This window comes from Rhinolophus ferrumequinum, chromosome 11, assembly GCF_004115265.2.
Source record: "Rhinolophus ferrumequinum isolate MPI-CBG mRhiFer1 chromosome 11, mRhiFer1_v1.p, whole genome shotgun sequence".
Classification (NCBI taxonomy): Eukaryota; Metazoa; Chordata; class Mammalia; order Chiroptera; family Rhinolophidae; genus Rhinolophus; species Rhinolophus ferrumequinum.
The window spans coordinates 7648454-7662700 of record NC_046294.1 but is presented as its reverse complement, the minus strand read 5'-3'; the positions used below and the strand labels follow the sequence as shown (position 1 = coordinate 7662700).

General features: G+C 44.6%; 1 protein-coding gene across 3 annotated transcripts in view; it reads right to left on the bottom strand.

The window, feature by feature from the left end:
• The window catches only part of LOC117030140 (phospholipase A and acyltransferase 3), a 28218-nt gene extending 19430 nt beyond the window's left edge, over window positions 1–8788 (bottom strand). Inside the window, exons 1-2 of one of the 3 annotated variants that reach the window (XM_033119920.1) lie at window positions 8632–8788; window positions 8089–8167 (exon numbers count right to left, since the gene is read on the bottom strand). In XM_033119920.1, coding sequence (XP_032975811.1) covers window positions 8089–8103 — 15 coding nt within the window. In that variant the 5' untranslated portion in view covers window positions 8104–8167; window positions 8632–8788. Of the gene's footprint in view, window positions 1–8088; window positions 8168–8393; window positions 8531–8631 lie in introns of those variants that run through there. The other 2 variants (XM_033119921.1, XM_033119922.1) reach the window with 2 other exon arrangements.
• Between the last annotated feature and the right edge of the window lie 5459 nt (window positions 8789–14247).

Sequence of the window (14247 nt, the reverse complement as noted above, 5' to 3'; positions counted from 1 at the left end):
TGGAAAAAATACCACAAACTACCATGACCAACAGGAAGAAAATGACAGAAAAATGGTTAATATCTTTAATATATGTAATTTTTATAAATCAATAAAAAAGGATTTAAACACCAAAGTAGAAAAAAATAGACAAAGGGCATAATGCATAACTTAAAAAGGAGAAATATATATTACTATTACTATAAGAAAACACATGTGCCTCGCTAATAATCAAATAGATGCAAATTAAAAACTAGTTTGGGGGGAATTAAAACACTAATACTAAATATAGGAAAAGACGTAGGTAAGCAGGCACTCTCTTTCACTGCTGATGAGAACATAAATCAGTACAGCTTTTCTGAAAAGCAATTTTCTGAAGGGCAATTTGTATCACGAATCTTAAAAATATTCATACCCTTTGACCCAATTTCTTTTTATACACAAAATCTTAAGGAAATAATCTGAAATGTCCACAAAAGATGACTATCACAAAGTCACATCTAATGGCAAAATATTGGATACCTAAATATTCTACGTAAAGAGATTAAATCTTGCCATATTTATATATTGGACACCATATAGTTATGTTTTAAAAGTTATATTTTAAAAGAATACTTGGGCCGGCCCGGTGGCTCAGGCAGTTAGAGCTCCATGCTCCTAACGCCGAAGGCTGCCGGTTCGACTCCCACATGGGCCAGTGGGCTCTCAACCACAAGGTTGCCAGTTCAATTCCTCGAGTCCCGCAAGGGATGGTGGGCAGTGTCCCCTGCAACTAAGATTGAACATGGCACCTTGCGCTGAGCTGCCACTGAGCTCCCGGATGGCTCAGTTGGTTGGAGCGCATCCTCTCAACCACAAGGTTGCCACTGGACTCCCACAAGGGATGGTGGGCTGCGCCCCCAGCAACTAGAAACGGCAACTGGACCTGGAGCTGAGCTGCGCCCTCCACAACTAAGACTGAAAGGACAACAACTTGGCTTGGAAAAAAATCCTGGAAGTACACACTGTTCCCCAATAAAGTCCTGTTCCCCTTCCCCAATAAAAATCTTTAAAAAAAAAAAAAAAAGAATACTTAACAACAAGAAATGCCCATAATGGTTAATGAAAAAGCTTTTAGATATTTTTATTCAGATATTTTTAAAACTTTGTTAAAAAAGAAAACAAACATATAAAAGAAAAACTATAGAAATACATCAAAACTTAAAGTGTTTATTACTAGGTGTGGAATTGGGGTCTTAATTTTCTTGTAACTTCTTTTCTCGTTTTCCAAACTGTTTAAATAAACATATATTTTTAGAATCAGAAGAAAACTTAAGACTTGACTAACATCAGTGTTCAGTATCAGGCACTCCGTACAATTACTATTTCATAACAAAATAAATACACACAGAAAGAAGACTAGAAAAATAGACCAACTACCTACCAGAGATTCCCTCCGGGTGCTGGGGCTAAGGTGGTATTATTATTATTTTGTTTCTGTCTATTTTTCTGTATTTTCCAGCTTTTCTGCAATGAACTTTTTTTACATTCATAGCATGCTTCCCAACATTTTATTGTGAAAAGTTTTCAAGCATACAGTTTGAATTTTCAAATGTTCAAAATTGAAAGCATATTTTAGTGACATCTGTATATCCACTACCTCGATTCTACTATTACGATGCTATATTATCACCAATATGTCCACCTATTCATTCCACCTGTATAGTATCTTTAAACTCTTCTTTTAAATTTAAGTAAACAGCGTTCTGAGAGGCAGAGGTAAAACACCAACGCCAGGACAATGACAAGAACAATAAAACAAGCATGTGACGTGCTGTCTATACTCTAGCACGCACTGGTTCTGGACTCCATGCCTGCAGCCTTTATCCCCAGCTGTGGTTCTCAGACTTGAGCTTGTGCACAAATTACAGGGCAGGGGCTTGCTGGCACACACTCAGAATCACTGTGCATTTTTAACAAATACCCTCCACCCGTCCCAGGGACATGGTGTAAGTGGCCAAAGACTCTTTGAGAACGCTTTCACCTTGTGGAGGCCCATCTCTGCCTGGGAGGATCCACCCATTCATTTGCTCATTCATTCAACGGATGCTCACCGAACTGGGCAGGCACCAACCTAGGCACCTGGGCTACGTCTATGAACAAACGAAGACCCCTGCCTTCACGGAGCGTTTGTTCAGCATCAGGGAGAGATGCTGTTTTGAATACCTTCGTAAATAAGCAAACCATCTAGAATATTAGAAGAGACACCAAATAAAAAGAAAGAAAAGGCAGAACAGGGTTGAGAAAGCTGGGGTGCAGGGGGATGGAGGCAGGGGTTGCGATATTAAATGGGGGGGCTAGGGAAGGCAGAGAGGGGGCCTGGCAGATGTCTAGAACATCCAGGCAGAGGAAACAGCCTGAACAAAGGCCCCCGGTGGGAATGTGAGGAACAACCCAGAAGCTGGGATGGCTGGAGGGGAGTGGACAAGGTAGGAGAGTGGGAGAATGGAGGGTGGGGAGAGGAGTTGATGCCTCAGCCAAGATGGGGACATCGTGGGGAGGGTGTAAAAGGTAATGGAATTCTGGATTTCTTTGAAGGTAGAGGCAGGCGACGGAATGAGGTAGGGCGTGAAGGAAAGAGGAGGCAACGATGACCCCAAGGTCTCTGGCTGGAGCAATGGGGAGGCTTGAATGGGCAGGCTGGGTTGAAATGTCCACCAGGTAGCCCAATGGGCAGGCTAGGGAGGCAGCTGAATACATGAGTCTAGAGGTCAGGATAGAGGTCTGGGATGAGGGTCAGTGGTGACCTTTATGAGAACAGCTATTGGGAATTAGAGACAAAAGCCTGGCCGGAATGGGTTTAAGAGAGAATGGGAGAAGAGGTACTGGAGATGATGCTAGAAAGGCAGCACCTGAGATTTTTGCTGAAATCTGGAAATATGAGGGGAGATGTGTATGTGGTAGAGTCGGAATTCAAACCCGAATCCTACACTCTTAACCCTCACACTCTCCTGCCATCAGAAAGGACGGTGGGAGGAAGTGTCCTTAAAGGGGGTAGATGGAGACACGTAAGCAGGGGTGGCGGGCAGAGGGCTTTACAGGAGCAAGAGCACAGATTGCCTGGGAATCTCAGGGTGCTTTGGGGTCTGGCCAGAAGCAGGATCCCTGAGGTGGAGCCAAGACTGGCTGGTTTTGTTTGTTTGTTTGTTTTAAAGCTTCCAGGAGATTCTACTGTGTAACCCAGAGTGAGATCCACAGGAAAGGGTGTCTGAAGGGAAGAGAGGGGTCAGACTGAAAGGTTAGTCTGAGATGGGCAGTCATACCTCATGTTGCAGGTGGGAAACTGAGGCTAAGAGAAATGAAGTCACGTACCCGAGGTCAGACTGAAAGTGGCAAAACAGAAACTTGCCCTGCAGCCTCTTCTCCTACCACAAGGATATTTCACCCGCTCCGATCTTAGTCCACATCCACCCTGCAACTCTGATCCAGAATGGGACCCTTAGCTGTGGGCACTGGACAGGACCAGAGAGAAAAGTGAGGGCACTTTTAGAATGATTTCCAACCCAAGGGTTGAAACAAAACAACAAGAATGTTTTTAATTCAAAGCCACTAAGGAAGTACTCCAACCCACCCACACTCAGCCCCATTTAGCCTGATTATCAGGGGTTTGCTATTTTGTTTTTGTAATGAAATATTTGAGGCATACAAAAAATACAGAAAGCAGGCTACTGAGCACGGCTGCTCTGTATTTAAGTCAAGATAGATTTAGTTTTCAGAAACAGCAGACTGATTACAGTCTTGGGGCCCCGGAGCCAGACAGCCTGGGTTCAAATCCAGGCTTGGCTACTTACTGACTGGGTAGCGTTGGGCGAGTTACCCAATTTCTCTCAGCCTCAGTTTCCTCAGCTGTCAAATGGGGATAATTATAGCACCTCATTCATGGGGTTAATCTGAGGATCAAATAAGTTAATACCTGTGAAACAAAACCCTCAGCAAACACTGCCCAGCACATAGGACATGTTCCATAAGTGGTAGTTTTTGCTGCCACTGGTCTTGGGGGTATTTTTATTATTTTTGATTTGGAAAGGTCGCAGATAGCCCTGAGGCTAGCTGGAGACACTTGTGAAGGTTGTGAAACCCAGCCTGGTAGCGAGTTCTCCTTGTTCCAAAACCACATGCTGTGGTGAGTGTGGAAACCCCTAACCTCATCCCCTTCATTTCTGACGCTCTAGGGAACGTGTCTAGTAGCTTATGATTGAAAAAAAAAAACAAACTGAAGTCCAGGGTGGGTGACGAGAAGGGACTTGCCAGCAAGGAGATGGGAATTTCCGTACCAAGGTTTTCGGAAAAGACCATGAGGACTCAGGTGTCAATCCCATTTATCTGGGGGAGCTTTTCCTGAAGCACAGCCCATCCACCTGAGACTGAGCCCCTCTCTGCAATATTGTTGTGTGACCTTCAGGAATCACTTAACCTCTCTGAGCTCTGGTAAAACAGGGCTATTAAGACCCAACAGACAGGGTCTATATGAGAAATAAATGAGATAACAGGGGCGAAAGCTGTAAAACCACTTAAGCCTTTGAGAGGCTTGACACCCCGTGCCCCGGGTTGAATGGGTACAGAAAGGATAAGGAGGAGGCCTGACTGCCCAGATGCCCCAGCCTCAGGCCGAGAGAGAAAGTGGGGGAAGGGTTGGGTTGGAACATCCCTCTTCCCTTGCCAGCTGCTGGGAGAGGGACAGTGGTGGATCCAGCAGGCACCAGGCCCAGCCCCAGCAAGCCAGAGGTCATATGTATTCTGGAAACAGGAGGCAAAACTTATCCGCCCTCCCAGGCTCTTGCCCTCCAGTCCCAAGCCTCTTCTACACATTGAACTTCACCCCACATGAATCAGGACTGCCCCCTGACTCACTTGGAAACCACCACCAGGGGTTTGCACACATAACTGGAGTCCTTACAGCAGCCCCATTTTACAAACTGGGAAATGGCCCAGAGATGGGACATAACTTGCCCAAGGTCTTACAGCGCTCCAAGAAGTGGTACCAGGATTCCACTACAGGTCTGCCTGAATCCAAGGCAGGTCCTTGTCCACTACACCAAGTAATTCACACGAAGGAACTAACGTCCAGTGACGACCCCCTGGCATGCTTTGCCTCTACATCACTATACTGTAGACCTGAAATTCCCTTGGCTGTTCACTGGTCTCTCAAGACAGGCTCAACGTCTCCACCTCCTCACTGCCTCCCAAATACCCTGGCAGAGTGTTGCAACTGCCTCCACGGCCACAGCCCTGTCATCAATGACTAACTGCTGAGCTGAGTCCTTGGGAAGGAGTGGTCAGTTTCCATGTCCCGCCCACCAGCTAGACTGAGGAGCCAGCCTGACTCTAACTACGTTCTCAGCAGAGGTTTGTGGCCCCTCCCAGCCTGTGGCCCCTCCAGAGTGCGAAGGAACCACTGCAGGGCCTGAAACCCTATTGCTTTTTGATGAGGGTCCTCTTCTCCCTGAACTAGCTCCGCAGAGATTTGTCAGAACACCAGGCAAACAGAGTCATAAGGAAGCCGAGAAAGGGAGTCTCCAGTCAGAGATCAGAGCAGGCCCATCAGTTTCCTCTTGTTCTGGAGTCTGTTTCACTTTGGATTTTCACTTTCCCAGCAGCAGCTGTTCAACAAGTCAGATTTAAGGACTGTGTGGGTGGAGGAGGGAGGACAAAGTCTCCTGGCCCAATCATTCTAAGCAAATTTGGAACACGGACAGGAGAGAAACACAGACACCAGCACTGATACTAAAGGGCTAAAAGAAACATGGGCCCGTATGGTGGACACACAGCCTCTCCTTCCCAGAGAGACTCCGGCAGCTGTTTTAACAACTAACATCTGTCAAGCCCTAAGAGCTGGGCAGTGGCATCCCCCCGGGGGGGGGGGGGAGGGGTAGCCATATTCCCTGGGTGCAGATGGAGAAGGGTGAACTGTCCCTAGAGAATTTTAAAACAATAATAAGACACACCAAAAGCCAGTCTCCTGGTTATCAACACGTGCCGACAATTTTAAAGAACATTGGTGATAATATCCTACTTCTCCAAAAGCTATTTTATTTCTTAAGTTTTATTTCTGCAGTTCTTGCTGAGATTTAATAATATATATATATAAGCCTCAAATTAACCCACTTTTCTTTCTTATTCTTTAAATAAACTTGCCTTCTACATGGAAATTCTGTCAAAGAGCACCCAGTTAGATAGTCAGCTCCAACACACAGACACTCTGCTACGTGTGTCTGTTCCAAAAGTCATTTTCCGAATGGCTCAGCATGGTTGGACCTCACTTCCAGCAGGATTTGTGTCACCACACCCTGAAGTCCTACATTTTCTTGTGTTTAAACAGAAAACAAAAGAGCCCACTCTCCCAGCTGCCAGGAGAAACTAAAATAGAAGTGCCTGAAAGCCTGGATCATTTTCACCAAGAACTAGACTCTCATTCGAAAGCAATGGGATACACAAACATCACCATTATTCAGCCATTTTCTCTGATGTTTACAGAAGAAAAACTTGGGAGAATTTTGCCAAATAAGGTAAAAACTTATGATGAATCTTATGGTGAATATGTTTCCGTAAAAATGTTTCAAATGTGGAGATATTTAAAAACCAGTAGAATTTAGTTTTAAATATATATATACACACATATATATTTAAATATATATGTATATATATATGGGCAGTATTGCAATTTCTAGAATTATTATGAACTGGTATTTTTATGAATCTCTGACAAACTTATCCTAATGTTTAAGGTTTTTCTTACTTGTATATCTGTTGTTTCGTATGAGAGAAGGTTTTGAAATTAAAATTAATAAAAAGTGTTCTTCAATCAACTGTGAGCAGAGATAGATTGACAAATCTAGCTCTACTGATTTTGAACACAAATATGCAAAGAAGATCAATTTTGATAGTCATAACAATTTTTCAGAAGTTAGTTTTACAGTTTCCAAATTTTACAGTTTCCAAAACAGAAACTGTAATATTATTCATTACTGTGACCAAACTATATGCAAGAATAGGTTTTTTTTTCAAAAATACTTTCAAGCAATTAAAAAACTATTAATCCATTACTTTTTTTTCTATTTTTCTCTATAACATTTACTCTATTTTTCCTTTTTTAAAAATGTTTTCACTGGCATTATTTCATACGCAAAGTTCAATAGAAGAAATTTTTCAGTTTCCTTTCTGGATATTATTATTATTCATTTATTATTACTGAAAAATGTTATCGGATAAAAGAGAGGGATATTTAAAAATGAACACTCTAAACATCAAATATGCCAGGAAGACCCTGACGCCATGCACCTGTGAAACTCTTTACGTGGATTGAAATAATAGTAGTGAATTATAGTTGAGCGCTTCACCTGTGTGCAAAGCTCTGTTCTGAGCATTTCATAAGTATTAAGTCATATAATCTTCACTCTGTAGAACAGAGTGGATTTGAAACTTGATCCAAGTGTCACAGCTCTGTGCCCAGAGGGAATGCGATCCCGGGTAGGTCTACCTCAAAAGCTAGCACTCTCTGAACTCTCTGCAGCCAGAACTCTCTGCAGCCAGAACTGCTAGGTTGAAGGAAAGCATTAGCTAGTCCCCTTTATGATTTCTGAACCACATCACAGGTTAGGAAAAGGAAAAGTGAGAGCTGGGAAATTGCTGGCATGGCCATCGCCGGTCATGAGGTGCATCAGCTGAGACCAGAAAAGGCCCCTGTGGTCAGATCCAGGCAGTGCCTGCCTGTGCCAGCAGCAGGTCCAGCCCCCAACACTCAGCCCAGGAACCAGTCCAGGTGTTTCTGTCTGACTCAGGAAGACAGCATAGGACCCTGTGCAGCAAGGCCCCCATGCTGTCTTCCTCCTCCTGCACCTGGGCCGGGCCTGCTTCAGGCAGGGCGGAAACCATACCAGCCCACACCAAGTTCAAGTACTAAGACAACTCCAGCAGGTGCCCGCAGAACCACATCTGACACCTGATGCCTCGGGGGTGTGGCCCCACATCGCCAAGGATCCTCTCTCTGAAATGATAACTCCAGCTCCAGTCACCACTAAAACACGCCGCCACCCCCCGCCCTCGCCCAGCCCATGCCCTTCCCACACTTACAATGGGCGCGCGCATCTTGTTTTCCTGCTGTGGAGCCTCAATTTCAGGTTGGAGTTCGCTTTATCAGCTTCGAAAATGCCTGAGGCGGGGGAGCAGGGGTTCATTAAGTCATTAATAGGAAGCAGCGTCCCCAAGACCGCAGGGGACGGTGGCTTCTGGCTAGGAGACCGTGAGCGGCTCGTCCCGATCACTCCGGGAACTACCGCCTCCCTCCCTCGGAGCCCCTCGCCTGCCCTCTCCGTGCCCAGCACTTGGCAGTGAACAGGTGAACCCCTTGCAGGGGGTAGGGGAGGGTCACGCGATACCTGCGAGAAGGGGGCTCAGCTGCTGGGAGCGCGATCGCTGTTACCTGCCAGGAGCGGGCGCCTGACGGTCAGCTGGGCCGCCCGCGCCCCGCCCGCGGTGCCAGGAGGCGGCAGCTGCTCGCCGGCTACTCCCTAACTTGTTTATTCCCGCCTCACCCAACTTCTCCCTCAGGGACCGAGAGTGCCACCCCCAACATCTCACCCCTGCTTAAATCACAGAAAGAACTTTTCCACCTACCTCACGGACTTGGGAGGCAGCGCAACCACGGCGGCAAATGGACCGGGGTTTAGTGGCCGCCGAGTCCCGGCCAACGTGAGGTCATTCGGCCCCTGCCCGTGTGATTGGCTAATGGGAGCTTTGCAGAGCTCCCTGGCCCCGGCGACAGGGACAGTCTACTCCGCCCTCTGGGGCAAACAGTCTACTCTGCGGCTCCCATCCCGCCGCCCCTCAGCGCCGGCTCCTCCACCCGGAGGCGCCCACAACCCGCCCCACCGCCTCGCACCTCTTCTACACACGCGCTGTGGGCCCGCCTAGGGTTTAAGAACGTGCAGTTTTCTACTGGGTCTCTCTGGATACCTACCACACTGCCGTGTAAGCAATTTATCTCCACCACTAGAGCGGGCGTATAGCTTAAAACTACATTACATTTTAAAGCCACTTGAAGGCAAGGGTCTAGCAGAGAGAAAGTACTTTAAACTACTGGGCCTTAAGCCATCAGATACTGCCTAAACCTGGCACAAAACCTGGCACACAGGAGGCATCCTATGAATGAATGAATGGATGAATGAATGAATGAACAAACAGAGACCCTTCCTCTGCACTGTCACTCCACAGGAGAACTAGCTCCTGTCCATATCCATATTCCAGCCACTCCCAGCCAGCACTGAGTCTTGAATCAGGATGCTTGGGCCTGTCACTTGCTAGCTATAGGGTCCAGACACCCTTTCCTCTCTAAGCCTCAGTTTGTTCATCTGTAAAATGGGATGATGATGATACTGTACAATGTGTATGACAATACATAAAAATACATTCCCCAAAGGGAGAGCGACAAATGAAATGATACTTAGAAAGTACCCAGCCGGTATCTGGCACGTGGTCAATCCTCACTCAGGGCAGGTTGGCTGTTATTAACATGAGGTAAAGCACATGCTCACTAACATCACACATTACTCACCAGCTTCCTGACAAGGGGAGTCAGAGCTTTCTGTGCATGACTATTCACCCAGCAAGGTCTGTGTGTGGAGCCAGGGACCACCTGTAAGGCCGTCCAAACCCCTGATGGAGAGGTTTGGTTTTGAGGAAACCAGACTGCTTTCCACCTCTGCTCCAGACTCTCTCTCTCTCTCTCTCTCTCTCTCTCTTTCTCTCTCTCTCTCTCTCTCTGTCTCTCTCTCTTCTTTTTGCCATTGCTATGCCAGGAAAAACAAAAAGAGCATCCTGTTGGGAAGGGATGTCAGGGCTCTGTATTTTTACCTTTCACGCAGTTCTCAAGAGGAGCTCTGTAAGAAAGTGCCCAGTAAAGTGAAGCTACCATATGATGCTGGCACTGTCACCAGCAGGACTGTCAGTCCCATTCCACGTCCATCACCACGGTATGAGTGGACAGCCACACAACAAACCCACACCTGCCTCCAAAGCCTCCGGTCTTTTCCACAACCACAGCTATGGAGCCCGTTCTTCTTGGATGTATGTGTGCACAGGGGGGAGAAGGGATATTAATTTTTAATTATTTGCAATCCCTCCATTCTCTGCCTTTCCAGGAGGATGGCTCCTCCAGCAGAATCTATTGTTGTGCTGAGTCTCTGAGGAAGGAGTATCTGAGAAAGTGGGAGAAAATGGCACCAGGCTAAACACTGTGCAGGCAGAAGCGACCGTGTGGGAATTCTGAGCAGCTGCAGTGGGAGGAGGACAGGCCAGAGTAGAAGGAAAAGGGGAGGGGGTGGGGGGAGGGGCAGGCAACAACATCTAAGGAAGGCTGTGTGCGATGCTGCTCTAGACACAAGAAGCAGACCCATACGAGTATTTTGTAATAACAGGGTTTCTGGGGCTTAATAGCAACTCTCAAAATGAGCATCTCCCCAGGGGAAGGTGCTCCATCAGGCATCTGAATACAGGCTCTTCACATATACCCAGGCTACTTCAGTGAGGCTTCGTGAACACGCCAATGTTGAGTTTGCTCTGAACAGAAAAATGAGGCTTTTATGTAAGCAAAGGAAGGTGAAGTATAACTTCCTCCTGAAACTGCCCCCCCATTTCTGGAACCCCTCAAGTCCTACTGAGAAGTGAGAACAAATCCCTATTGAGAGACCCTGAAGAGCTTCCATGGCATAAGTGTGCAGCATATACACTTCTACTTCCCCTTAAAAGAATATCCCTGAAACGTTCCAGGCTCTCATTCGACTATGTTCATTAAATGGCCAGTCTGGGGACCTGGTAACTGTTGTGGACACTCGTTTTCTGTCCAGCAGTCTCATTTGGCGACTCTCTGTGGTTCTGTTGCAACTGCTGACCACAGGAACTTATCACCCTGACTTGAGACCTGGGTCTGGCTGCTTCCAGTGCCCCAGTCCCCAGGCTAGTGATTGGCTCTAGACCCAAGCCAGACCAATCAGAAGCCTTCTCTAGGATAGAACTAAATATATACACGTGTATTTTTAAATAGGGAGTGGGTCAAAAGCCTCTTCCCTCTGCAGACATTAAAGTGGTATGATGTAAGCCTGGAACCATTTGTGCCTGCCCTCCCCCATAGCATGGAGAATATCCTTCTGCAAGAGCAAATAATTCAACCACTGCAGACTTAATAGCCTGGTTCACATTTCAGTTCTTCCAGAACCATTTTCCTTATTATAATTCTTTTTTTTTTTTTAATTTTTTACTGGGGAAGGGGAACAGGACTTTATTGGGGAACAGTGTGTACTTCCAGGATTTTTTCCAAGTCAAGTTGTTGTCCTTTCAATCTTAGTTGTGGAAGGAGCAGCTCAGCTGCAGTTCCAGTTGCCATTGCTAATTGCAGGGGGCGCAGCCCACCACCCCTTGTGGGAATCGAGGAGTCGAACTGACAACTTTCTGGTTGAGAGCCCACTGGCCCATGTGGGAATCGAATTGGCAGCCTTCGGCGTTAGGAGCACGGAGCTCCAACCGCCTGAGCCACCGGGCCGGCCCCTATAATTCCTTTTTTTCAAGCTGATTAGAGTTGGATTTTCATCTTTGGCAAACTGCCATATGGTAATCAAAGGCAAGAATGTCAATGTGCAGACAGGCCATAGTTTGCTTGACTTCTCCCCACCCACACATGACCACTTTCCCCACCTTGACTTTTCCTTCTCTCCAGCTTGTACTGATGGGAGTATCAACACTTTGATGGTAGCACCCAAGTTTTCACCATACTCTTCAAATCATATCAACTTGTGGGTTTGCCCTTTCCACTTAACTATGATGAGCTCAGTAACACCTAGCATGGTGCCTAAATATGATCACCATCACGGAAGGAGGGATGCAGGCTACTGACCCCATCCAGTGCTTCAAACTAGGGGGAAAAGTCTCTTTACTGGAGGGCTAAATAGGGTATGTCCAGTGACAAGTCAATATGAGACATTCAATGCAACCTCCCATTGCCTTCAGGGTCTCCAGTGAAAGGGGAAGCTTCCAGTAGAGTTTTACTCACCCTACCCCCAAAGAGGAACCATTTAACAGATGGCTCCAGATAGTGCAACCAAATTCAAGGGTTCTCACAAGTCCACGTTCCTATCAATAAAAAATTTGTATTTGATTTTAAGCAGCACAGCCCTCTCCAGCACTAAGCTAAGTAAGATATTAGTTCAGTATTGTTTTGTAGCACAGAGAAATCCGACACACTCAAACCACATTACCACTATTACATTTGACACTGAGTTATCCTTAGATAGCCTATTTGCTTTGCCAAGCCCAAATCTGTTTCTTAGATCTTCCCAGACTCAAGAACCAAGAAAGAGAAAAACATAGATAACATGGTGCTGTGATCTTTATTCCATTAAATGACCTTACAATTAAGAAACAGAAACATGCTTTTAATATACTAAGAGCATAATCTTATCCTATTGCACTTTTTAAAAAGTATATTAAATTTTAAAGCCATTTTAAAAGGATATAGGAGAAAATACTTTGAATAAATCATTTTTAAAGAAATCTGAGAAGAAAATTTATGTATGTTTAAAATTAATATTAACTCCTTTAAGGCTTTAGTCCATGACAGCATTTATTCATCTAAATTTGAAAACTTTGGGAATCAAATTCAACCTTACCTTGGTCTTAAGAACACGATACTTAAATTTTAGTTCTGACACATGAAATTCCTTCCCAAGAAAGAAAAATTTCCTTTCAAATCTTTCTGCCCCCAGATCTGTTTTGAAAAATTCTTGATATGGAGTACTTTAGTTGCTAATTTTCAGTTATTTATCCTCTTCTTCCTTTTTGTTCATTATTTTTATTTATGGATTAAGGTTTTCTGTGCATAAAAGATTTGGAGTTTCAAGTTACAGTGCTGAATGTTGCTTTTTAAAAGAAACACAACTTTCAAAATAGTTTGGGTTTTTTTAATCCTAATTACACCTGCTAGTAAATAAGACACTTCTACATTCATTTTTCAGAGAAGGCACTATGACATCCTAATTTAGAAAAACAGCTTTAGGGAATTTAGACAATCCTTTAGATTACAGGCGTCCTTACTATTCTGACCGCGGTAAACTCTCAGTAACTGTCTGGCAGACCACCTAACCTGAACCTCAGTGAAAGCCATCCACTTGCCTCCAGACCATACTGGATGGCACTTTCCCACCGCACAGAGCCGTCTCTCTCACTGTGGTCTCCGAACCACCTGCGATACTGTTTATAAAGGTGGTTCTGGGGCCACAGCCCAGACCAACGGAGGCAATCTCTGGGTGTAAAGCTGGGAATTTGAGTTTTTTTCAAACAGAAATCCCAGGTTAGTAGTATGCACTCCAAGGTAAGTAACAGCCACTACCCAAAACACAGCTACAATAGGATTTAACCATTAAGGAAAACTATTCAACTGCAAATTGTCTTTTACAATGGGGTTCCTAATGTCATTAAAAAAAAAAAAACTTATACAAATAGTTTGTACTTTCATAACTGAAACTTGTCTTCATTATGCCCTCATTCCCTGACTAAAATTTTGTTGGATCTAAATGTAAGCCAGAATGACATAGCCCATGCTAGCTACGTTACTGGTAGCTATCCCAAATCATCCTAAATTTCATTTCAATAGTTCTACAGGGGGGAAAAAAGTTCCATAAAGACTTCCATATAAGTTACAGTTAAAAAAAAAAAAAAAAAAAATTTCTAGGAAAAAAAATAAAACTTTCTTTTTACCGATTTTGTCTGGATTTAAATCAATTTAGTTAATTTCTCTATTAATTCATACATACTTACATATACTCATCCAAACTCACCCTATCCAAAACACCATTTTTATAAGGCAGGCAGAACACTGAGTATGACCTGCTAAAGAAACACACTTCCAGTACAAGGCAGTTTGCTTGTCTGCCTAAAGCATTTTACTTCATTAAGAGAAACAGAAAGAACAGGTAAAGCAAAAACAATATTCACAGGCAATTTTACTAAGTGTAAAAACCTCCATGGAATAGATCTCTTGGTATACTGCTAAAGTAAGGAATGACTCTGCAGATGTTTTATTATTATACATGATAACATGATAGTTTGCCCTCCTTTTGTCTACAAACCAATCTAGAAAGACTTCTCAGTGAAAGAATCAAAATTTTGATTCTATTATTTTTACAAAGCTAACTGGATTTTAAAAAAACAAACAAACAGACAAAAAAACTTAACATTTAACCT